This window comes from Bombina bombina, chromosome 1 (genome assembly GCF_027579735.1).
Source record: "Bombina bombina isolate aBomBom1 chromosome 1, aBomBom1.pri, whole genome shotgun sequence".
Taxonomy (NCBI): Eukaryota; Metazoa; Chordata; class Amphibia; order Anura; family Bombinatoridae; genus Bombina; species Bombina bombina.
Genome location: NC_069499.1, coordinates 1,145,957,607 through 1,145,983,243, shown reverse-complemented (window position 1 = coordinate 1,145,983,243; position 25,637 = coordinate 1,145,957,607). Strand labels below are relative to the sequence as shown.

The following is a 25,637-nucleotide window of genomic DNA, read 5'->3' as shown; positions in this document are numbered from 1 at the left end:
TAGCAAATTAGTGCAGTGTCTGCCACAAGCCACGGGCGTGATCACAATGTTATCTATTTGGCCGACATGAACTAGCTCTCCCCTGTTGTGAAAAGCAAATAAAAAAAAGCATGTGATAAGAGGCGGCCTTCAAGGGCTTAGAAATTATATGAGCCTTCCTAGGTTTAGCTTTCAACTAAGAATACCAAGAGAACAAAGCAAAATTGGTTATAAAAGTAAATTGGAAAGTTGTTTAAAAATTACATGCCCTATTTGAAACATGAAAGTTTTTTTTGGACTTGACTGTCCCTTAAGTTAGATTTCACATTTTCAAAAGGTACCTTTAAACCTTAACCGCCGTTGGGACGTTCCATGCCGTCCTACTTGCGCTGGGCTTTAGAGCCATTAGGACGGCATGGAACGTCCTAGTTGTTTGGCTGCCCTGAAGCCATAGCTACTTCATAAATGGGATCGTGGGCTGCAGGGCGTACCTAGCATCATAGGCACTCCCCCCTGACCCAATCCCATAATTGCAATCAAGCAATCCCATGAACAACTGTGCGACTTCAATTTTTATTTATTTGTTTACAGTCCCGATGTAGACAAATAAGTCCCGACGGGAAAGGGTTAAAAAGGAAATTTATGCTTACCCGATAAATTTGTTTCTTTTACAATATGACAAGTCCACGGGTTTCATCCTTACTTGTGGGATATTAACCTCCTGCTAACAGGAAGTGGCAAAGAGCACCACAGCAAAGCTGTACATATAGCTCCTCCCCTTCCCTCCCAATCCAGTCATTCGACCGAAGGAAGAGAAAGGAAAGGCCAAAGGTGCAAAGCCGTCTAAAGTTTAACAAAATAATAACCTGTCTAAGAATTGACAGGGTGGGCCGTGGACTCGTCATACCGTAAAAGAAACAAATTTATCAGGTAAGCATAAATTTCCTTTTCTTTTACAAAGATATGACGAGTCCACGGGTTTCATCCTTACTTGTGGGATACCAATACCAAAGCTATAGGACACGGATGAAAGGGAGGGACAAGAGACAGGTACCTAAACGGAAGGCACCACTGCTTGAAGAACCTTTCCCCCTAAAACAGCCTCAGAAGAAGCAAAAATATAAAATTCGAAAATTTTAGAAAAAATATGAAGCAACGGCCAGGTCGCAGCCTTGCAAATCTGTTCAACAGAAGCATCGGGTTTTTTTTTTTTTTTTTTAAAAACCCCATGTGGAAGTCACAGCCCTAGTAGAATTAGCCGTAATTCCTTCAGGAGGCTGCTGTCCAGCGGTCTCATAAACCAGGCGGATAATACTCCGCAGCCAAAAAGAAAGAAGGTAGCCGTAGCTTTCTGACCCCTACGCTTTCCAGAATACATAATGAATAATGAAGATGATTGATGGAAATCCTTAGTCGCCTGTAAGTAAAAACTTCAAGGCACGGACCACGTCCAAGTTAAGTAACAGACACTCCTTAGACGAAGAATTAGGACACAAGGAAGGAACAACAATTTCCTGATTAATATTCTTATTTGGAACAACCCTAGGAAGAAATCCAGGTTTGATACGCAAAACCACCTTATCAGAATGAAATATGAGATAAGGCGAATCACATTGTAAAGCTGAAGCTCAGAAATTCTTTGAGCCGAAGAATAGCAACCAAAAACAGAACTTTCCAAGATAACAACTTAATATCTATGGAAATGTATGGGTTCACATGGAACCCCTTGAAGAACTAAATTCAAACTCCAGGGAGGAGTAATCGGTCTAAATACAGGCTTAATTATTGTTGGAGCCTGACAAAAAGCCTAAACATCTGGCGCATCTGCCAAACTTTTGTGAAACAAAATTGATAAAGCAGAAATCTGTCCCTTTAAGGACTTGCTGATAACCCTTTCTCCAAACCTTCTTGGAGAAAAGACAGAATCCTGACTTTATTCCATGAGTAAGTCTTGGATTCACACCAACAAATATATGTACGCCATATCGTAAGATTGATCTTTCATGGGGCAGGCTTACGAACCAGTATCAAAGTATAGATGATCGAATCAGAGAATCCTCGCTTAGATAAAATCAAGCGTTCAATCTCCACGCAGTCAGCTGCAGAGAAATTAGAATTGAATGTTGGAAAGGACCTTGAATGAGAAGTTCCTGTCTCAAAGGAAGTTTCCACGGTGGCAGAGAGGACATGTCCACTAAATCCGCATACCAAGTCCTGCATGGCCACGCAGGCGCTATCAGGATTACTGAAGCTCTCTCCTGTTTGATTCGAGCAATCACGCGTGGAAGGAGAGGAAACGGTGGAAACACATAAGCTAGGCTGAACGACCAAGGCACTGCCAAGGCATCTATCAGTTCGGCCTGAGGATCCCTCGACCAGGACCTGCATCTTGGAAGCTTGGCATTCTGTCGAGATGCCATCAAATCCAATTCTTGTCTGCCCCATCGGAGAATCAGTGAGGCAAACTCATCCGGGGGCATGGGAACTCCACCCTGAGGTAAGGTCTGTCGACTTAGAAAATCCGCTTCCCAGTTCTCTACTCCTGGGATGTAGATTGCCGACAGATAACAAGAGTGGGCCTCCGCCCAACGGATTATCTTGGATACTTCTATCATCGCTAAGGAACTCCTTGTTCCCCCCTGATGATTGATATATGCCACAGTCGTGATGTTGTCCGACTGGAATCGGATGAATTTGTTCAAGGCCAACTGAGGCCACGCCTGAAGCGCATTAAATATTGATCTCAGTTCCAGAATATTGATTGGAAGTAGAGACTCCACCTGAGTCCAAACACTGTGAGCCTTCAGGGAATTCCAGACTGCACCCCAGAAGGCTGGCGTCCGTTGTCTCTATCATCCACGAGGGTCTACGGAAACAAGTCCCCTGGGACAGATGATCCGGCGACAACCACCAAAGCAGAGAGTCTCTGGTCTCTTGATCTAGATTTATCTGAGGAGATAAATCCGCATAATCCCCATTCCACTGTCCGAACATGCACAGCTGCAGTGGTCTGAGATGAAAGCGAGCAAACGGAATGATGTCCATTGCCGCTACCATTAATCCAATTACCTCCATACACTGAGCCACTGATGGCCGAAGAATGGACTGAAGCGCTCGGCAAGTATTTAGAATCTGATTTTCTGACCTCCATCAGAAATAATTTTCATGGCTAGTCTATCAGAGTTCCTAAGAAAGGAACCCTTGTCTGTGGAACTAGTGAACTTTTCTCTATGTTCACCTTCCAACCGTGAGTTCTCAGGAAAGACAACACTATGTCCGTGTGAGATTTTGTCAGTTGCTAAGTTGACGCCTGAATTAGAATATAGTCTCAAATAAGGCGCCACTGCTATACCCCGCGGTCTGAGAACCGCTAGAAGGGACCCTAGAACCTTTATAAAAATTCTGGGAGCTGTGGCCAACCCGAAGGGAAGAGACACCAACTGGTAATGTTTGTCCAGAAAGGCAAACCTTAGGAACTGATGATGATCCTTGAGAATAGGAATATAAAAAAAGGTATGCATCCTTCAAATCCGCGGTAGTCATACATTGACCCTCCTGGATCTTTGGAAAAAATTGTTTGTGTAGTCTCCATTTTGAACAATGGGACTGAGAAATTTGTTTAGACACTTGAGATCAAAAATCGGTCTGAAAGTTCCTTCTTTTTTTGGGAACCACAAAAAAATTTGAGTAAAAATCCCTGTCCCTGTTCCAGTTTTGGAACAAGACAAAATACTCCCATGGTATAGAGGTCCTTTACACAATGTAAAAACACCTCTTTATCTGGACTACAGACAATCTTGAAAGATGAAATATCCCTCTTGGGAGAAAAAAAACCCCTGAATTCCAGTTGATACCCGTGGGTCACGATTTCCAATGCCCAGGGGTCCTGAACATCTCTTGCCCAAATCTGGACAAAGAAAGAAAGTCTACCCCTACTAGATCCGGTCCCGGATCGGGGGACGCCCCTTCATGCTGTCCTAGTAGCAGCAGCGGGCTTCTTAGATAGTTTCCCTTTATTCCAAGCCTGGTTGGGACTCCAGATGGACTTGGATTGAGCAAAATTCCCTTCCTGCTTAATGGAAGGAGAGGAAGCCGAGGGTACTTTACCTCTTAACCTGTTCTGAGGTAGGGCATGGCCTTTAACCTCCAGTAATGTCAGAAATGATTTCCTTCAATTCATGCCCGAATAGGGTCCTACTCTTGAAAGGAAAGCTAAAACTTAGATTTGAATGACACATCAGCAGACCATGATCTCTCAGTCTGAAGAAATTCCTCCAAAGTGTCAAACCAAAAGGTTTCCGCAGTGGTAACTGGTACAATACATGCCGTCAGCTGTAACAGAAAAAAACCTGATGAACAAACAACTTCAGACTATCCATAGGATCTTTGAAAGCACAACTGTCTTCAATAAAAATAGTTGTACGCTTAGCCAGGGTAGATATAGCTCCCTCCATCTTAGGGACTGATTGCCTAGCGTCCCTGACGGTGTCAGAAATGGGATACATGTCTCTAAAATTAAGAGAAGGTAAAAAACAGAACACCCAGTCTTTCCCATTCACGCAAAATAATTTCCGAGATTCTCTTTGAAACCGGAAAAAACATCAGAATACGTCAGTATCACTAGGAACTTGTCCATTTTACATAAATTTTCTGGTGGCACCGCAATGGGATCAGTGTCATCCATTGTTGCTAAGACCTCCCTAAGTAACAGGCGGAGGTGTTCAAACTTAAATCTAAAGGACACAAAGTCCATATCCGTCTGAGGAAACGCACTTCCTAAATTGGAAAATTCTCCTTCAGACAATAGTTCCCTGACCCCCAAATCCGATTCTTGTGAAGGTACATCGGGAATGACCAGTCCTCAGATTGCAGTGCTGACATTGACTGCTACTCTGTTGCTTTTGCCCTGTAACACTGGCAATTTAGATAAGACTTCTGTAAGGGTAGATGACATAACTGCAGCTATCTTGCAGAGAAAATAAAGCAGACGCAGTTGAAGAACCCGGCGTCGCTTGCGTGGGTGTTAAAGGTTGTGACGCTTGGGGAGAGTTTAGCGGCATACCCTGATTCTTCTCTGACTGAGAATCATCCTTGGGCATACTTTCCTTAAGGAAAATTTGCTCGTTACACTGTAAGGCCCTTTCAGTACATGCGGGACAAAATGTAATGGGGGATTCCACAATGGCATCTAAACACATTGAGCAAGTAGTTTCCTCAGGCTCAGACATGTTGGACAGACTAGCAATAACTATAATAGACGTTTTATAATTGCTATATGGTATAGTGTTCACAAATAACAATGAACAATTTAAGGAAAAATATGGACTGCGCCTTTAAATTAAAAAGTGCAACAATTTTTCTGGCAATAACCAGAAACGCTTGCAGCAAGGCAAAAATATTAGGCACTAGTCCAAAAGTTCTGACAACATTGCACCACTTGTATAAACTGATAATATATATATAGTTTAATAACAATTTAAGCAACGTATTTTTTAAGCAGCACTCTGCACCTTGCCACAGCTGTGCTGTGGCGTCTACCTGCCCCTAGAACCAACTGAAGCCTTTGGTAAAGGATGTTTTGTATAGTAAAATAGGCCCTATTGCAAGCCTCTGAGTTCTGTTGAATATAAACTACGCAGTAAATGCGCGAAAAATAGGCTCCACCCCCTTGGGAGCGCAACTCTAGTCAGAAAACTCACATGGGAAAAGATAAAATGTCTGCCAAGCCATGTCTCATAAGGAACTTCATGATCCCATTAGAGACAAAATACCCCTGAGCTAGTTTTTGCAATCAAACCGAGTGACGAATATGTCAGAAACGCTTCTCCCAGCATTAAACCATGCATATAAAGTGAAAACATCAGCTTGTAACCCTGCGTGTACACTTTATCAAACATAATAAACATATAAGTGAAACATCAGCTTGCCCTGTGTATACACTTAATAAAAATGTATGGTATATATAATAAAGGGACTGCCAGGGACACTATTGAGTTTGTATTATATAGTGTATACTGCTTACCCTTCCCCTGTATGGGGGAAAATGTCAGCCTGTTCTGGTATACTATGTCTCTCCCAGAAAAAAACGACTGCACATACCTCAATGCTGCTTGTAGCATGACAGTGTTCTCCACTCTGAAGATTTGTTCTCTGCATTACCTTCAGAAGCTAGTGGGAACAAATGGATCTTAGAGAAGATTGCTAAGATCATCTGCATCAGGGTGAAACATTTTCTAGTTCTTCTTTCCTGACTAGAAACGATTGCTGCAGTCACCCTGAGAAAAATAGTTCTCACCGGTACCATTTTAAAATAACAAACTTCTTGAGTAAAAACTAAAAATATCACCTTTCACTTTACCTCTTCCTATGTTAACACAGGCAAAGAGAATGACTGGGTTGGGAGGGAAGGGGAGGAGCTATATATACAGCTTTGCTGTGGTGCTCTTTGCCACTTCCTGTTAGCAGGAGGTTAATATCCCACAAGGATGAAACCCGTGGACTCGTCATATCTTTGTAAAAGAAATAGATGGAGCATCATGCATATAGGTGAACACCAAACGGTAAAAATGTTTCTAATGTGATAATTGCTAAGTTCTGCAGAATACTTACTAGTTGGTTGATCTGAGAGAATGAAGGGTTTTGTATGTGAAGTCTGTCTGTAGCAATCCTATTCAGAGCTGTATTATCTAAAACTACCTAAACAAAAGAAAAACAAATTTAGATGGGGGAGAAAAAAAAAAAAAAAAAAGTTGCTTACAAACAGCATTACACAATGATGAAGATCATGCAATGCACAATTTGTTCTACTAACTTGTACAGAGTTAATGTAGAAAACCTGGGACTACAGAGGTAACCAAATGTTTTAAATTTTGAAGCAGCTAGATAACTGATATAGCTGATCAGTGATACTGATATGTGATACTGTTCAATTGTTTATGGACTATAACCTAGCATGGGGGAGACAGTGATTGTAAAGTTTAATGAATTACTGCCCAGTATCTAATTGAAAACTTAGAAACAGGTGGCACTTTAATTCATTAAACTTTACAAAGACACTTAATTTTAAAAACATAATATATGTAAAAAAAAACTTACCTGATAAATTCATTTCTTTCATATTGGCAAGAGTCCATGAGCTAGTGACGTATGGGATATACATTCCTACCAGGAGGGGCAAAGTTTCCCAAACCTCAAAATGCCTATAAATACACCCCTCACCACACCCACAATTCAGTTTAACGAATAGCCAAGAAGTGGGGTGATAAGAAAGGAGCGAAAGCTTCAAACAAGGAATTGGAATAATTGTGCTTTATATAAAAAAAATCATAACCACCACAAAAAGGGTGGGCCTCGTGGACTCTTGCCAATATGAAAGAAATGAATTTATCAGGTAAGTTCTTACATAAATTATGTTTTCTTTCATGTAATTAGCAAGAGTCCATGAGCTAGTGACGTATGGGATAGCAGATACCCAAGATGTGGAACTTCCACGCAAGAGTCACTAGAGAGGGAGGGATAAAATAAAGACCGCCAATTACGCTGAAAAAATAATCCACAACCTAAATCAAAAAGTTTTAATCTTATAATGAAAAAAACTGAAATTATAAGCAGAAGAATCAAACAAACAGCTGCCTGAACTACTTTTCTACCAAAAACTGCTTCAGAAGAAGAAAAAAAATCAAAATGGTAGAATTTAGTAAAAGTATGCAAAGAAGACCAAGTTGCTGCTTTGCAAATCTGATCAACAGAAGCTTCATTCTTAAAAGCCCAGGAAGTAGAAACTGACCTAGTAGAATGAGCCGTAATCCTTTGAGGCGGGGATTTACCCGACTCCACATAAGCATGATGAATCAAAGACTTTAACCAAGATGCCAAAGAAATGGCAGAAGCCTTCTGACCTTTCCTAGAACCAGAAAAGATAAATAGACTAGAAGTCTTCCTGAAATCTTTAGTAGCTTCAACATAATATTTCAAAGCTCTTACTACATCCAAAGAATGTAAAGATCTCTCCAGAGAATTGTTAGGATTAGGTTACAAAGAAGGGACAATAATTTCTCTACTAATGTTGTTAGAATTCACAACTTTAGGAAAAAATATTAAATGAAGTCCACAACACCGCCTTATCCTGATGAAAAATCAGAAAAGGAGATTCACAAGAAAGAGCAGATAACTCAGAAACTCTTCTAGCAGAAGAGATGGCCAAAAGGAATAAAACTTTCCAAGAAAGTAATTTAATATTCAGAGAATGCATAGGTTCAAACGGAGGAGCCTGTAAAGCCCTCAGAACCAAATTAAGACTCCAAGGACGAGAAATTGACTTAATGACAGGCTTAATACGAACCAAAGCCTGTACAAAACAATGAATATCAGGATGATTAGCAATCTCTCTGTGAAAAAGTACAGAAAGAGCAGAGATTTGTCCTTTCAAGGAACTTGCAGACAAACCCTTATCCAAACCATCCTGAAGAAACTGTAAAATTCTAGAAATTCTAAAAGAATGCCAAGAGAATTTATGAGAAGAACACCAAGAAATGTAAGTCTTCCAAACTCTGTAATAAATCTTTCTAGACACAGATTTACGAGCCTGTAACATAGTATTAATCACTGAATCAGAGAAACCTCTATGACTAAGTATTAAGCGTTCAATCTCCATACCTTCAAATTTAATTTGAGATCCTGATGGAAAAATGGGCCTTGAGATAGAAGGTCTGGCCTTAACGGAAGTGTCCAAGGTTGGCAACTGGCCATCCGAACGAGATCCGCATAGCAAAACCTGTGTGGCCATGCTGGAGCCACCAGCAGTACAAACGAACGCTCCATTAGGATTTTGGAAATCCCTTTTGGAAGAAGAACTAGAGGCGGAAAGATATAAGCAGGTTGATAATGCCAAGGAAGTGACAACGCGTCCACCGCCTGAGGATCCCTGGATCTGGACAGATACCTGGGAAGTTTGTTTAGATGAGAAGCCATCAGATCTATTTCTGGAAGTCCCCAGATTTGAACAATGTGAAGAAATACCTCTGGTTGAAGAGACCATCCGCCTGGATGTAACGTCTGGCGACTGAGATAATCCGCTTCCCAATTGTCTATACCTGGTATGTGAACCGTAGAAATTAGACAGGAGCTGGATTCCGCACATACAAGTATCCGAGATACTTCTTTCATGGCCTGAGGACTGCGAGTCCCACCTTGATGATTGACATACGCCAAGGTTGTGACATTGTCTGTCTGAAAACAAACGATTCTCTCTTCAGAAGAGGCCAGAACTGAAGATCTCTGAAAATCGCACAGAGTTCCAAAATGTTGATTGGTAATCTCGCCTCCTGAGATTCCCAAACCCCCTGCGCTGTCGGAGATCCCCATACAGCTCCCCAACCTGAAAGACTTGCATCTGTTGAGATCACAGTCCAGGTTGGACGAACAAAAGAGGCCCCTTGAATTAAACGATGGTGATCCAACCACCAAGTCAGAGAAGATCGAACATTGGGATTTAAGGATATTAATTGTGATATCTTTGTATAATCCCTGCACCATTGGTTCCGCATACAAAGCTGGAGAGGTCTCATGTGAAAACAAGCAAAAGGGATCGCGTCCGATGCAGCAGTCATGAGACCTAGAATTTCCATGCACAAAGCTACCGAAGGGAATGATTGAGACTGAAGGTTTCGACAAGCTGAAACCAATTTCAGACGTCTCTTTTCTGTTAGAGACAAAGTCATGGACACTGAATCTATTTGGAAACCCAAAAAGGTTACTCTTGTCTGAGGAATCAAGGAACTCTTTGGTAAATTTATCCTCCAACCATGTCTTTGAAGAAACAACACAAGTTGATTCATATGAGATTCTGCAGAATGTAAAGACTGAGCAAGTACCAAGATATCGTCCAAATAAGAAAATACCGCAATACCCTGTTCTCTGATTACAGAGAGAAGGGCACCGAGAACCTTTGAAAAGATCCTTGGAGCTGTTGCTAGGCCAAACGGAAGAGCAACAAACTGGTAATGCTTGTCTAGAAAAGAGAATCTCAGGAACTGATAGTGATCTGGATGGATTGGAATATGAAGATATGCATCCTGTAAATCTATTTTAGACATATAATGCCCTTGCTGAACAAAAGGCAGAATAGTCCTTATAGTCACCATTTTGAATGTTGGTATCCTTACATAACGATTCAATATTTTTAGATCCAGAACTGGTCTGAAGGAATTCTTCTTTGGTACAATGAACAGATTTGAGTAAAACCCCAGACCCCGTTCCAGAACTGGAACTGGCAAAACTACCCCAGCTGACTCTAGGTCTGAAACACATTTCAGAAACGCCTGAGCCTTTACTGGGTTTACTGGAATGCGTGAGAAAAAAAAAAAAAAAAAATCTTCTCACAGGCGGTCTTACCTTGAAACCTATTCTGTACCCTTGTGAAACAATGTTTTGAATCCAAAGACTTTGAATCGAATTGATCCAAACATCTTTGAAAAATCGTAACCTGCCCCCTACAAGCTGTGCTGGAACGAGGGCCGCACCTTCATGCGGATTTGGGAGCTGGTTTTGACTTTCTAAAAGGCTTGAATTTATTCCAGATTGGAGGTTTCCAAACGGAAACTGTTCCTTTAGGGGAAGGGTCAGGCTTTTTGTTCACGAAAGGAACGAAAACTATTAGCAGCCCTATATTTACCTTTAGATTTTTTGTCCGGAGGCAAAAAAGCTCCCTTCCCCCCAGTAACAGTTGAAATTATTGAATCCAACTGAGAACCAAATAATTTATTACCTTGGAAAGAAAGAGAAAGCAATGTTGACTTAGAAGTCATATGTGCATTCCAAGACTTAAGCCATAAAGCTCTTCTAGCTAAAATAGCTAAAGACATACCTGACATCAATTGTAATGATATCAAAAATGGCATCACAAACAAAGTTATTAGCATGATGAAGAAGTTCAACAATGCTATAAGCATTCTGGTCTGACACTTGTTGCGCTAAAGCCTCCAACCAGAAGGTACAAGCTGCAGCAACATTAGTCAAAGAAAACAGAATTTATGCTTACCTGATAAATTACTTTCTCCAACGGTGTGTCCGGTCCACGGCGTCATCCATAACTTGTGGGAATATTCTCTTCCCCAACAGGAAATGGCAAAGAGCACAGCAAAAGCTGTCCATATAGTCCCTCCTAGGCTCCGCCCACTCCAGTCATTCGACCGACGGACAGGAGAAAAAACAGGAGAAACCATAAGGTGCCGTGGTGAATGTAGTTAAAGAAAGAAATTCATCAAACCTGATTAAAAAAAACCAGGGCGGGCCGTGGATTGGTGTGTCCGGTCCACGGCGTCATCCATAACTTGTGGGAACCAATACCAAAGCTTTAGGACACGGATGAAGGGAGGGAGCCAATCAGGTTACCTAAACAGAAGGCACCACGGCTTGCAAAACCTGTCTCCCAAAAATAGCCTCCGAAGAAGCAAAAGTATCAAATTTGTAGAATTTGGCAAAAGTGTGCAGGGAAGACCAAGTCGCTGCCTTACATATCTGATCAACAGAAGCCTCATTCTTGAAGGCCCATGTGGAAGCCACAGCCCTAGTAGAGTGAGCTGTGATGCGTTCAGGAGGCTGCCGTCCGGCAGTCTCGTAAGCCAATCGGATGATGCTTTTCAGCCAAAAGGAAAGAGAGGTAGCAGTAGCTTTTTGACCTCTCCTCTTGCCAGAATAAACGACAAACAGAGAAGACGTTTGTCTGAAATCCTTTGTTGCTTCTAAATAGAACTTTAAAGCACGAACTACATCTAAATTGTGTAACAAACGTTCCTTCTTTGAAACTGGATTCGGACACAAAAGAAGGCACAACTATTTCCTGGTTAATATTCTTGTTGGAAACAACCTTTGGAAGGAAACCAGGTTTAGTACGCAAAACAACCTTATCTGAATGGAACACCAGATAGGGCGGATTACACTGCAAAGCAGATAACTCAGAAACTCTTCTAGCAGAAGAAATAGCAACCAAAAACAGAACTTTCCAAGATAACATCTTGATATCTATGGAATGTAGAGGTTCAAACGGAACCCCTTGAAGAACTGAAAGAACTAAATTCAGACTCCAGGGAGGAGTAAAAGGTCTGTAAACAGGCTTGATCCTGACCAAAGCCTGAACAAAAGCTTGAACATCAGGCACAGCTGCCAGTCGTTTGTGTAACAAGACAGATAAAGCAGAAATCTGTCCCTTTAGAGAACTCGCTGATAATCCCTTATCCAAACCTTCTTGGAGAAAGGAAAGGATCCTAGGAATCTTGATCTTACTCCATGAGAATCCCTTGGATTCACACCAACAGATATATTTTTTCCATATTTTATGGTAAATTTCTCTAGTTACAGGTTTTCTGGCTTGTACCAGAGAATCTATTACAGAATCCGAAAACCCACGCTTAGATAAAATCAAGCGTTCAATTTCCAAGCCGTCAGCTGGAGGGAAACTAGATTTGGATGTTCGAATGGACCTTGTACTAGAAGATCCTGTCTCAAAGGTAGCTTCCATGGTGGAGCCGATGACATATTCACCAGGTCTGCATACCAAGTCCTGCGTGGCCACGCAGGAGCTATCAAGATCACCAAGGCCCTCTCCTGCTTGATCCTGCTACCAGCCTGGGAATGAGAGGAAACGGTGGAAACACATAAGCTAGGTTGAAGGTCCAAGGCGCTACTAATGCATCCACTAGAGTCGCCTTGGGATCCCTGGATCTGGACCCGTAGCAAGGAACCTTGAAGTTCTGACGAGACGCCATCAGATCCATGTCTGGAATGCCCCATAATTGAGTCAACTGGGCAAATATCTCCGGGTGGAGTTCCCACTCCCCCGGATGGAATGTCTGACGACTCAGATAATCCGCCTCCCAGTATTCCACTCCTGGGATGTGGATCGCAGATAGGTGGCAGGAGTGATCCTCCGCCCATTTTATGATTTTGGTCACTTCACTCATCGCCAGGGAACTCCTTGTTCCCCCCTGATGGTTGATGTAAGCAACAGTCGTCATGTTGTCTGATTGGAATCTTATGAATCTGGCCTTTGCTAGTTGAGGCCAAGCCCTGAGAGTATTGAATATCGCTCTTAGTTCCAGAATGTTTATCGGGAGAAGAGACTCTTCCCGAGACCATAGCCCCTGAGCTTTCAGGGAGTCCCATACCGCGCCCCAGCCCACTAGACTGGCGTCGGTCGTGACGATGACCCACTCTGGTCTGCGGAAGCTCATTCCCTGGGACAGGTGATCCTGGGTTAGCCACCAACGGAGTGAGTCTCTGGTCTTCTGATCTACTTGAATCACTGGAGACAAGTCTGTATAGTCCCCATTCCACTGTTTCAGCATGCACAGTTGTAATGGTCTTAGATGAATTCGCGCAAAAGGAACTATGTCCATTGCTGCAACCATCAACCCTACTACTTCCATGCACTGAGCTATGGAAGGTCGTGGAACAGAGTGAAGAACTTGACAAGCGTTTAGAAGTTTCGACTTTCTGACATCTGTCAGGAAAATCTTCATTTTTAAAGAATCTATTATTGTCCCCAAGAAAGGAACTCTTGTCGACGGAGACAGGGAACTTTTTTCTATGTTCACTTTCCATCCGTGAGATCTGAGAAAGGCCAGAACGATGTCTGAGTGAGCCTTTGCCTTTGAAAGAGACGACACTTGTATCAGAATGTCGTCCAAGTAAGGTGCCACTGCAATGCCCCTTGGTCTTAGAACCACTAGAAGGGACCCGAGTACCTTTGTGAAAATCCTTGGAGCAGTGGCAAGCCCAAATGGGAGAGCCACAAACTGGTAATGTTTGTCCAGAAAGGCGAACCTTAGGAACTGATGATGATCTTTGTGGATAGGAATATGTAGATACGCATCCTTTAGATCCACGGTAGTCATAAATTGACCCTCCTGGATTGTAGGTAAAATTGTTTGAATAGTTTCCATTTTGAACGATGGCACTCTCAGAAATTTGTTTAGGATCTTTAAATCCAGAATTGGTCTGAAAGTTCCCTCTTTTTTGGGAACTACAAACAGATTTGAGTAAAACCCCATTCCTTGGTGTATCACTCCCATTTTTAACAGGTCTTCTACACAATGTAAGAATGCCTGTCTCTTTATTTGGTTTGAAGATAAGTGAGACATGTGGAACCTTCCCCTTGGGGGTAGTTCCTTGAATTCCAGAAGATAACCCCGAGAAACTATTTCTAGTGCCCAGGGATCCTGAACATCTCTTGCCCAAGCCTGAGCGAAGAGAGAGTCTGCCCCCTACTAGATCCGGTCCCGGATCGGGGGCTACTCCTTCATGCTGTTTTGGTAGCAGCAGCAGGCTTCTTGGCCTGCTTACCCTTGTTCCAGCCTTGCATCGGTTTGCAAGCTGGTTTGGTTTGTGAAGCATTACCCTCTTGTCTAGAGGCTGCAGAGTTGGAGGCTGGTCCGTTCCTGAAATTGCGAAAGGAACGAAAATTAGACTTATTCTTGGCCTTGAAAGGCCTATCTTGTGGGAGGGCGTGGCCCTTACCCCCAGTGATGTCTGAGATAATCTTTCAATTCTGGCCCAAAAAGGGTTTTACCCTTGAAAGGGATATTAAGCAATTTTGTCTTGGAAGATACATCCGCTGACCAAGACTTTAGCCAGAGCGCTCTGCGCGCCACAGTTGCAAACCCTGAATTTTTCGCCGCTAATCTAGCTAACTGCAAAGCGGCATCTAAAATAAAGGAATTAGCTAACTTAAGTGCGTGAATTCTGTCCATAACCTCCTCATACGGAGTCTCTCTACTAAGCGACTTTTCTAGTTCATCAAACCAGAACCACGCTGCTGTAGTGACAGGAATAATGCACGAAATAGGTTGGAGGAGGTAACCTTGCTGTACAAAAATCTTTTTAAGCAAACCCTCCAATTTTTTATCCATAGGATCTTTGAAAGCACAATTATCCTCAATAGGAATAGTAGTGCGCTTGGCTAGTGTAAAAACTGCCCCCTCGACCTTAGGGACTGTCTGTCATAAGTCCTTTCTGGGGTCGACCATAAGAAATAATTTCTTAAATATAGGAGGGGGGACAAAAGGTATGCCGGGCTTCTCCCACTCCTTATTCACTATGTCCGCCACCCGCTTGGGTATAGGAAAAGCGTCGGGGTGCACCGGAACCTCTAGGAACTTGTCCATCTTGCACAATTTTTCTGGAATGACCAGGTTGTCACAATCATCCAGAGTAGATAGCACCTCCTTAAGCAGTGCGCGGAGATGCTCTAATTTAAATTTAAATGTCACAACATCAGGTTCTGCCTGTTGAGAAATTCTACCTGAATCAGAAATTTCCCCATCTGACAAAACCTCCCTCATGGCCACTTCAGATTGGTGTGAGGGTATGACAGAGCAATTATCATCAGCGCCCTTCTGCTCTACAGTGTTTAAAACAGAGCAATCGCGCTTTCTCTGAAATGCAGGCATTTTGGATAAAATATTTGCTATGGAGTTATCCATTACTGCCGTCAATTGTTGCATAGTAACAAGCATTGGCGCGCTGGAAGTACTAGGGGTCTCCTGCGTGGGCAAAACTGGTGTAGACACAGAAGGAGATGATGTAGAACTATGTCTACTCCCTTCATCTGATGAATCATCTTGGGCAACTTTACTATCTGTGGCAGTACTGTCCTTACTTTGTTTGGACGCTATGACACAATTATCACACAATTTTGAAGGGGGAGACACATTGGCTTCCATACATACAGAACATAGTTTATCTGAAGGCACAGACATGTTAAACAGGCTTAAACTTGTCAATAAAGTACAAAAACTGTTTTAAAACAAAACCGTTACTGTCTCTTTAAATTTTAAACAGGGCACACTTTATTACTGAATATGTGAAAAACTATGAAGGAATTGTTCAAATTTTCACCAGTGTCTTAAAGCATTCAAAGCATTGCACCCCAAATCTTAGACCTTTAACCCTTAAAATGACGAAACCGGAGCCGTTTACAGTTTTAACCCCTCTACAGTCCCAGCTACAGCCTTTGCTGCGACTTTACCAAACCCAGGGGGGTATACGATACCAAATGAAGCCTTCTAGGAACCTTTTCAACTACTTTCAGACCCACACACATGCAGCTGCATGTCCTGCTCTCAAAAGTAACTGTGCAGTAATGGCGCGAAAATGAGGCTCTGCCTACTACAGAGAAGGCCCTTCCTGACTGGGAAGGTGTCTAAACCAGTGCCCGACGTAAAAAAACGTTCCCCAAAGTTTATAAAGTGTGAATTTCAACATCAAGCTGTATAAAATGCCCAAATAAAGCAATCGATCTAGCCCATAAAAGTGTTTACCAGTTTTATAGCCCATATTAAGCCCTTTATTCTGTTTGAGACTAAGAAAATGGCTTACCGGTCCCCATGAGGGGAAATGACAGCCTTCCAGCATTACACAGTCTTGTTAGAAATATGGCTAGTCATACCTTAAGCAGAAAAGTCTGCCAACTGTTTCCCCCAACTGAAGTTATCTCATCTCAACAGTCCTATGTGGAAACAGCAAACGATTTTAGTTACTGCTGCTAAAATCATACTCCTCTCACAAACAGAACTCTTCATCTTTTTCTGTTTCAGAGTAAATAGTACATACCAGCACTATTTTAAAATAACAAACTCTTGATAGTATAATAAAAAACTACAACTAAACACCACATACTCTTCACCATCTCCGTGGAGATGCTGCTTGTTCAGCGGCAAAGAGAATGACTGGGGTGGGCGGAGCCTAGGAGGGACTATATGGACAGCTTTTGCTGTGCTCTTTGCCATTTCCTGTTGGGGAAGAGAATATTCCCACAAGTTATGGATGACGCCGTGGACCGGACACACCAATGTTGGAGAAATAGCAGGTCTGAGAAGATTACCTGAACATAAATAAGCCTTCCTTAGAAAGGATTCAAGCTTCCTATCTAAAGGATCTTTAAAAGAAGTACTATCTGCCGTAGGAATAGTAGTACGTTTCGCAAAAGTAGAGATAGCCCCATCAACTTTGGGGATTTTTTCCCAAAACTCTAATCTATCAGATGGCAAAGGGTACAATTTCTTAAACCTTGGAGAAGGAGTAAATGAAGTACCCAGACTATTCCATTCCCTAGAAATTACTTCTGAAATAGCATCAGGAACTGGAAAAACTTCTGGAATAACTACATGAGGTGTAAAAAACTGAATGTAAACGCGTATTAGTTTTAATATCAAGAGAACTAGACTCCTCCATATCGAATGCAATCAACACTTCTTTAAGTAAAGAACGAATAAACTCCATCTTAAACAAATATGAAGATTTATCAGTGTCAATATCTGAGGCAGAATCTTCTGAACCAGATAGATCCTCATCAGAAATAGTTAAGTCAGAATGATTGCGGTCATTTAAAAATTCATCTGAAATGTGAGAAGTTTTAAAAGACTTTTTACGTTTACTGGAAGGAGGAATAACAGACAGAGCCTTCCAAATAGAATTAGAAACAAATTCTCTTACATTAACAGGAACATCCTGAACATTAGATGTTGAAGGAACAACAACAGGTAATGGATTATTACTAATGGAAACATTATCTGCGTTTGATAGTTTATCATGACAACACAAACTACAGCCGGAGGAACAGTTACCAAAAGTTTACAACAAATGCACTTAGCTTTGGTAGAACCGACATCAGGCAGCGTCTTTCCAGAAGTAGATTCTGATCCAGGGTCAGGTAGTGACATCTTGCAATATGTAATAGAAAAAAACATATAAAGCAAAATTATCAAATTCCTTAAATGACAGTTTCAGGAATGGGAAAAAATGCAAAACAAAACAAGCCTCTAGAAACCAGAAGCAACTAAAAAGTGAGTGAAATAATGTGAAAAAAAACTGGCGCCAAGTATGACGCCCACATTTTTTGGCGCCAAGAATGACGCCCATATTTTTTGGCGCCAAAAACGTCCACAACACACATACGTCAAAAATGACGCAACCACGTGAAAACTTCAGGCGTCAACTATGACGCAGGAAATGACGAAATTTTTGCGCCAAAAATGACGCAATAAATTGAAGCATTTTCTGCACCCGTGAGCCCAACAGCCAGCAATTTAGAAAAAAAGTAAATTGAAAATTTTTAAGGTAAGAAAAATATAAATTCATATGCATTTTCCCAAAAAAATGAAACTGAAAGTAGGAATACTGATTAACCTGAATCATGGCAAATAAAAGTTTAACACATATATTTAGAACTTTACATATAAAGTGCCCAACCATAGCTTAGAGTGTCACGAATAAAATAACACTTACTTACCCTAAGACACTCATCTACATATAGTAGATAGCCAAACCAGTACTGAAACGAGAATCAGTAGAAGTAATGGTATATAAGAGTATATCGTCGATCTGAAAAGGGAGGTAGGAGAAGAAATCTCTACGACCGTTAACAGAGAACCTATGAAATAGATCCCCTAGAGGAAGACCATGGTATTCAAATAGGCAATACTCTCTTCACATCCCTCTGACATTCACTGCACTCTGAGATGAAAACCGGGCTTCAGCCTGCTGCGAAGTGCATATCAACGTAGAAATCTAGCACAAACTTAGTTCACCACCTCCATGGGAGGCAAAGTTTGTAAAACTGATTTGTGGGTGTGGTGAGAGGTGTATTTATAGGCATTTTGAGGTTTGGGAAACTTTGCCCCTCCTGGTAGGAATGTATATCCCATACGTCACTAGCTCATGGACTCTTGCCAATTACATGAAAGAAAAATATTTACCATTGCGTTATGGTAAACATACCACCGTTCCTCCGCATCTCCTACTGTATTTAGCATATTGATGAGGAATCTGGCTTTCTCCAATCGTTGCGTGCCCCACAAGCTGGACGCCAAAGGAGGCACAAAACAAATGTAAGAAGCCGGATTCGTCATTGATATGCTAAATACAGTAGGAGATGCGGGCGGAGGAATGGCGGTATGTTTACCATTTCCCAATAGTATATATATATATATAAATCTAGCCTATGGACAATCACTACATAGCCAGCAATATTAAGTATGAATATAACAATGTTTTCGTGGCTATTCAGAGAGACTATCTTACCACGCAGTCTGCATTCTGAGTCAGTCTTTTGAGTGTCAGGAGGGAGTTGTAAGGCTGCACAACAACATCACTCATTTCATCCTGGTTAGGAAACACAGAATAGGTCTGGACTAGCTTCTTGGGGTACCTAAGTGACAGAGAAATTATTCAGCTTACTCAGTAAATTTTGAATTATTATAACTAAATCTGGTCATTAACTGGAAAAACCTCAGGATGATTAGTTATTATAAAACTGGCAACAGATCACTAAAACCTCCTCTTTTAATCCTTTAGAAGAAAAAAAAAAAAAAAAACACTTAGACATGAAACAATTTTTTTTACTTTTGCGATTCAAATAGGAGTATATGATTTTAAACGAACTTTACAATTTAATTCTATTATCCAATGATTTGTTGTCTTGGAATCCCTTGTTGAAAAGGATACCTAGGTAGGCTCAGAAGCTTCTGATTGGTGGCTGCACATATATGCCTTATGTCACTGACTCACCCAATGTGTTAAATAAAAAAAATTGGGTTGCATGTGCCATTAATAATTTTACATCTGCTCACCAATTTTTTCCTAATATTAGCATTCCAATAAATACAAGTCACTTGTCCTTAAATGTATATGTGCAAGCATAAATAATTGTATCACCTGTCATTTAATCTCTCCAAGAGGTAGGACCCTAAACCAGACCCCGTTCCACCGGCAATTGAATGACACAGCACAAAACCCTGTTTTTAAAAAAATAAAAAAAAAAGAAACAAACAAACATATCACTGCTGAAAACAAAAAAATACTGCTGGGTATATACTAACACTGCTAATAAAAAGAATATTTTGAAACAGAAAATTAGTACTAGAAGGCACATTAATGCTACTTACCTCCAGGCTGTCACTTCCATCAGCTTCTCGATCAATGATATCAAAGATATCTTCATGGATTTTTTCCCCCTACAAGCAAATATCACTTGTTACATATAATGGAAAAAGGCAAAGGGGTTTATGAGCAATTACCTTGGGTTGCATAGTTTCAGAAACTTCTATAAAATAATTTGTGAAACTACTCAAAATTATTATTATCTGATTTTATGCAATGAAAGAATTGGCAATAAACTGGTAAATTACAGGACAGACAATTGTAAGTTAGTATTCTACAAGAGAATATTAATAACAGGAAAATAAAAACATTGCAGTTTCCCCAACTACAGTATAAAAATTGTTCTCCCAGTCTTTCATATAACCCTCCATTACCACCCCCACACTTAAAGGCTTCCCTCTTCCCACAATGCCTTACCTGTGAGAAACCACTAGCCCAGTTATTCCCTGCACCACCTCCATGCTCGGACAGGTAAATATTTTCAGGGTTGTAAAGGTTAGCATAAGGGGAATTCAGGATTGAATGGATGACTCTGGGCTCGAGGTCCAAAAGGACAGCACGTGGGATGTAATGCTCATCATCTGCCTACAGAATGGATAAAAAAAAAAAAAACACAACATCTCACATTAACATGTGCAAAGGTTTATCTTAGTGGTGGGAAACTGGCAGTTTTTTTTTTACTTTATTCTTTTTTTTTTTTTAAGCATCTACATCCTCTTGCCTAGAACTTTAAATGTGGTCTTATTTTTACCTCACAAAGCATATATCCTCTGTTTTATCCTTCAAAAGATAAGCACTCATATTTCCAGTCTTCCTCCACCCTCCCCCACACAGATTTAAATCAGATTGCTGGGGTTCAACATAAAGGTTAAATATTTACCTTCTTTTTTTTTTACCTCTTCTCTCTGTCACTTTGTTTGCATTCAGGGATCTATGCTCACATCGTCCTGCCCACAGCTAAACCAAAAGCAGTGTCTCTACCCAAGCCTGTTAACAGCCCCATAGCAACCTCCCATTGACTAATAAACTGACCATCATTCTCTTCCCTAACATCGTCAAAGAAGATGTAGAGAAAACAGACAATAGTTGTTTCTTTGTCTATTACTTAGACTCAGAATTAAAGCCAACACCCATAATCCATACAAACACCTAACCATTTCAAAACATTATCCTATATGAAATCAGCAGACACTTTCAGTACATTCTCACCATTTGTATGACATTTATCATGGTATAGGTCAACTTGAATGTAAAATAAATCACATGGAGCATTCTTACCTGATAGAAAAACACATCCTTCCTATCTGTTCCTTCAGTTGCAAACTCTTCTACAATGCCTTCTGGGCTGATACCATGTTCTGCACATAGTTGTTTCCAAAATTCAAAACCAACTGTAAAGAGATGAGAGAAAATGTTACTGATTAATTCTACATACCCGATAAGCATGATAAATTGCCACACACCAATATCAAAGCACACTATGCGGTGCATCTACTGAAGAGTATCCTTAGCACACAGATTGTATATATATTATAACAGTACAATAACATGTATGCTTACCTGATAAATGTCTCTTTCCACAACGTAATTCCAATTACTAGTGGGATATTCAACTCCTGGCCAGCAGGAAGAGGAAAAAAGCACCCCAGCAAAGCTGTTAAGTGTAACTGACTTACCCATAACCCCCAGTAATTCAGCCGAAGGAAATGGAAAAAGCAATTAACACAAGGGTGAAAAGGTGTCCCTCCCTGGTGGTTGATGTAAACCACTGAGGTGATGTTGTCCGACTAGAATCTGATAAACCGGACTAAAGATAAGTTGAGGCCATGCTGACAGGGTTTTGAAGATTGCCTTCAAGTCTAAGATGTTTATGGAAAGAGAAGACTTTTCCCCGAGACCACAGGCCCTGAGCCTTTAGAGAAAACCAAAACAGCTTCCAAGCCTGACAGGCTGGTGTCCGTAGTCACAATCCACCAGGAAGATCTCAGAAAGCAAGTGCCCCGAGACAGATATTCTTGTGACATCCACCACGAGAGTCTCTTGTTAGGGGGTCCATATTTATTCTCTGAGATAAATTGGAATGGTCTCTGTTCCATTGACAGAGCATGCAAAGCTGTCGCGGTCGTAGATGTAACTGAGCAAAAGGAATGATGTTCATGGAAGCCACCATGAGATCAATCACCTCCATGCATTGAGCCACTATTATTGTCACTAGGAACTTCCACCTTCCCCCATTGGGAACGTAGAAAAGACAACATCTCTGTATGAGTATGTGCTAGATGAAAAGAGGACGCCTGAACCAAAAATGTCTAGATAAGGCGCCACGGAAATTCCCTGGGATCTGGCTACTAGCAATAGTGCCCCCAGAACCCTTGTGAAGATTCTGGGAGTCGTGGCAAGGCAAAACAAAACAAAAAAAAAACACGGAAGAGCAACAAACTGGAAAAGTTTGTCCAGAAAAGAAAAACCGAAGGAATTGGAGATGTTCCTTGAGAAAGGGAACATGTAGATACACATCCTTCAGATCTATAGTAGACATAAAATGACCTTACTATACTAAGGAAAGAATGGAACAAATCGTTTCCATTCTGTCTTCTTCAGGCCTTCCTGAGACACCTTAGGTCTAGAATGTGACGACAAATTCCCTCTTTTTTGGGAACCACAAAAGGATTTGAATAGAAACCTTGACCCTGTTCCTCCACGGAAACAGGATCACTCTGAGGGAATAAGTCCTTATAAAGAAAAAAAGTCTCTTTCTTTAATTGGATTGTAGAAAAAAAAAACCTTGATAGGAGAAATCTGCCTTGGGGAGGACAAGATTAGAATCCTATACAGTATCCTAGAGAGAAAAAAAAAAAAAAAAAAAAAAAAAAAAAAAAGGGAGGAACATCCAGCGCCAGCAGCTGGATTCCAACTAACAACCATTGAGTTGCAAAGTCACAAGCTAACCACTAGGTTACATTGGCTGCTTGGTCCACAGCCCAGAGATCTGGGACTTAGCAGGATGCTTCTTGGAATACTTGTCCTTGATCCAAGGCTGTCTCAGTTCAGCCAGACGAGGAACAAAAAAGGAAACCGTTCAATAGATTCAAATTTAAAAAAACAAACAAACAAAAAAACACAAAAGTAAACAATATCTTAATGAAGGAGATTATTCTCAAAAGGGACATTAAACCCAAACATTTTGTTTTATGATTTAGATAGAGAATATACATTTTTAAAAAGTTTCTAATTTACTTCTATTATAAAATGTATTTAATTCTCATGTTATTCTTTGTTGAACAGATACCTGTAGCGTGCACATGCCTGAAGCTCTACATGACAGGAAATAGTGTTGCCATCTAGTGCCACTGCTAATGTACAACATTGTTGCAAAAATGCTGCCATATAGTGAGCTTACATTTCTGCTTTTCAAATAAGGATAACAAGAAAACAAATAAAATATGATAATAGAAGTAAATTAGAAAGTGGTTTAAAAAAAATGTTATGATCTATCTAAATCATGAAATAAAAAAACATGGATCCCTTTAAAGGCTAAGTCGCTCACCCTTGAGGACGGGAAACTGTCACAGTAACGTTTAGGAACAATCCTGAGACTTCAGCTGTTAAATCTATCTCAGCCTCTAGCTCGGTCTTTTTTTTAAAAAAAAAAAGAAGACCATAGAAGAAAAACCGAGTACAAGATATGAACTATACATGTCAGACATAACAAGTGTCGCCTCAATAAATTATATCTATACAAATTCATGGAAATAAAAATTTCATGATAAAAACCACATGTTGAAATAAGTCCCCATACATTAAAAAAAATACTATATATGAAACGGACCTATTAAAAATCGCCTCATGAGAGAGATTAACACATGGGATCCGTATACCAGACAGGGTAAACCATTATACATAAAACATAAGAATAATTGGAGGGTAAGCAAAGAATATTTCATGCTTAATATACCTAAAACTGCCACTAGATGGCAGACATTACCAAGAAATTCATAATAAAGGAGCATTTTATCTCCTAGGAGTTGAGAAAAAAATGACAAGCTGAGCCCAAATTCCTTAGAGACCTATAAGAGTTTGTACACAGCGTGATAGACTTGAATGCATAGGAAAACACAAATTATTAAAAATATGATACTTCATATACATAAAAAACTGCCACTAAACATGGCAGACACTACTAAGATTCAAAATAAAGATTAGCTTCATCATCCAATATAAGAATCACAGAAAAAGTAGCATCTTAGAAAGATGTTCCCAAAAACAGAGTAGCAACGTCCTACGAAGAAGGCTTAAAGGAACATAAAACCAAATTTTCTTCTTTCATGATTCAGATACAAGATAGAAGTAAATTGGTAAGCTGTTCAAAATTATGTTATCAAAATGTTCTTAGTTTTCTTGTTATCCTTTGTTGAAAAGCAGTAAAGTAAGCTTATGAGTGTGCACGTGTCTGCAGCTCTATATGGCAGCAGTTTTGAAAGTGTTTTACATTAGCAAGAGCACTAGATGGCAGCAATATTTCCCGTCATGTAGTGCTTCAGGCATGTGCACGCTACCTATCTAGGTATCCCTTCAACAAAGAATAACATAAGAACAAAGCAAATTTGATAGAAGAAAATTGGAAGCTTTTTACAAATTGTATTCTCTTTCTGAATAATGAAAGAATTTTTTTGGGTTCAATGTCCCTTTAGTCAACATACACCAATTTAATATAAAGGACTCCAGAAATATGCATAACCATAAATATAGCATGCAGTTTCCTTAGTTGCCACCAGATGGCTACCAATAGTAGGAAAATACATTTTCAGGAGAAAAAATGTCCTGAAAAATAAAAATAGCATTTACATTTTCAGACATGAAAAATAAAAAAATAAAATTTAGTCCCCTCATTGTTAAAATATGCACATAACTATCGGGGATAAATACACATGAATATTGCACTGTACTCCGTTAAGGAGAAGACCTGATGAACTCAAGCTTTAGATGTTGAGGCCCGAAACTTGGACCGCTAATTAAGCCAGTCAATTCCAAAATAGCAATAAAACCCTTGAGCCATAAAACATTTCACAGATATAAATGAACAGATACTGTATCTGAGCCTGCAAATTTATCTGTGAAGAAAAACGGAATTACTGCAAAAAAGAAATAAATGTCTAATTAGAGCAATACCATACCGCTCTAATCCCCTACTAATAAATACAGATCAAATAGAGTAAAACGGATCTACAAAATTTAGAGCACCGCCATCATAACAGCCGACAACACAAGGGGAAATGTGTTCAATGATAGGAGTGAAACCATTCATACTGTTGCGTAAATCTGTAACCACGGACCATACAGGGATTGAAGGAGGGAAGGGAAAAACCATCATGACACCCAGATTCCACACACCATAAATCCTGGGCTCGTCTTAAATAGCTCAGGAATGGAGCGGCAAAAATCCATGTCCCTGATTTAAAAAGCCATAAGCTGCACAGCCGCAATATATCAGAAAAGCAGATTATATATAAATTTTAAAATGATAATTTTAAATATACAGACCCCTTTAGAAGGCCACAGGTCCCACTAGGACCCTGAATCTTAGTCCTGTTTCTCCAGAAAATATGTATATATAAAAAATGACTTACCATCTAGGGAAACTTCTGCTGCGGAGCAGGCACAGCAGCTGCAGATAGCCTCACATGACCGCTTTATGCTTACCTGATAAATGTATTTCTTCTTAG

General features: G+C 40.4%; 1 protein-coding gene across 1 annotated transcript in view; it reads right to left on the bottom strand.

Annotated features, from left to right (window-relative positions):
• TUBG1 (tubulin gamma 1) overlaps window positions 1-25,637 on the bottom strand; it is a 108,494-nt gene that overhangs the window by 52,424 nt on the left and 30,433 nt on the right. Inside the window, exons 2-7 of the mRNA XM_053699350.1 lie at window positions 21,193-21,305; window positions 20,332-20,499; window positions 19,920-19,988; window positions 19,690-19,769; window positions 19,057-19,183; window positions 6,589-6,675 (exon numbers count right to left, since the gene is read on the bottom strand). Coding sequence (XP_053555325.1) covers window positions 6,589-6,675; window positions 19,057-19,183; window positions 19,690-19,769; window positions 19,920-19,988; window positions 20,332-20,499; window positions 21,193-21,305 — 644 coding nt within the window. The remainder of the gene's footprint in view (window positions 1-6,588; window positions 6,676-19,056; window positions 19,184-19,689; window positions 19,770-19,919; window positions 19,989-20,331; window positions 20,500-21,192; window positions 21,306-25,637) is intronic.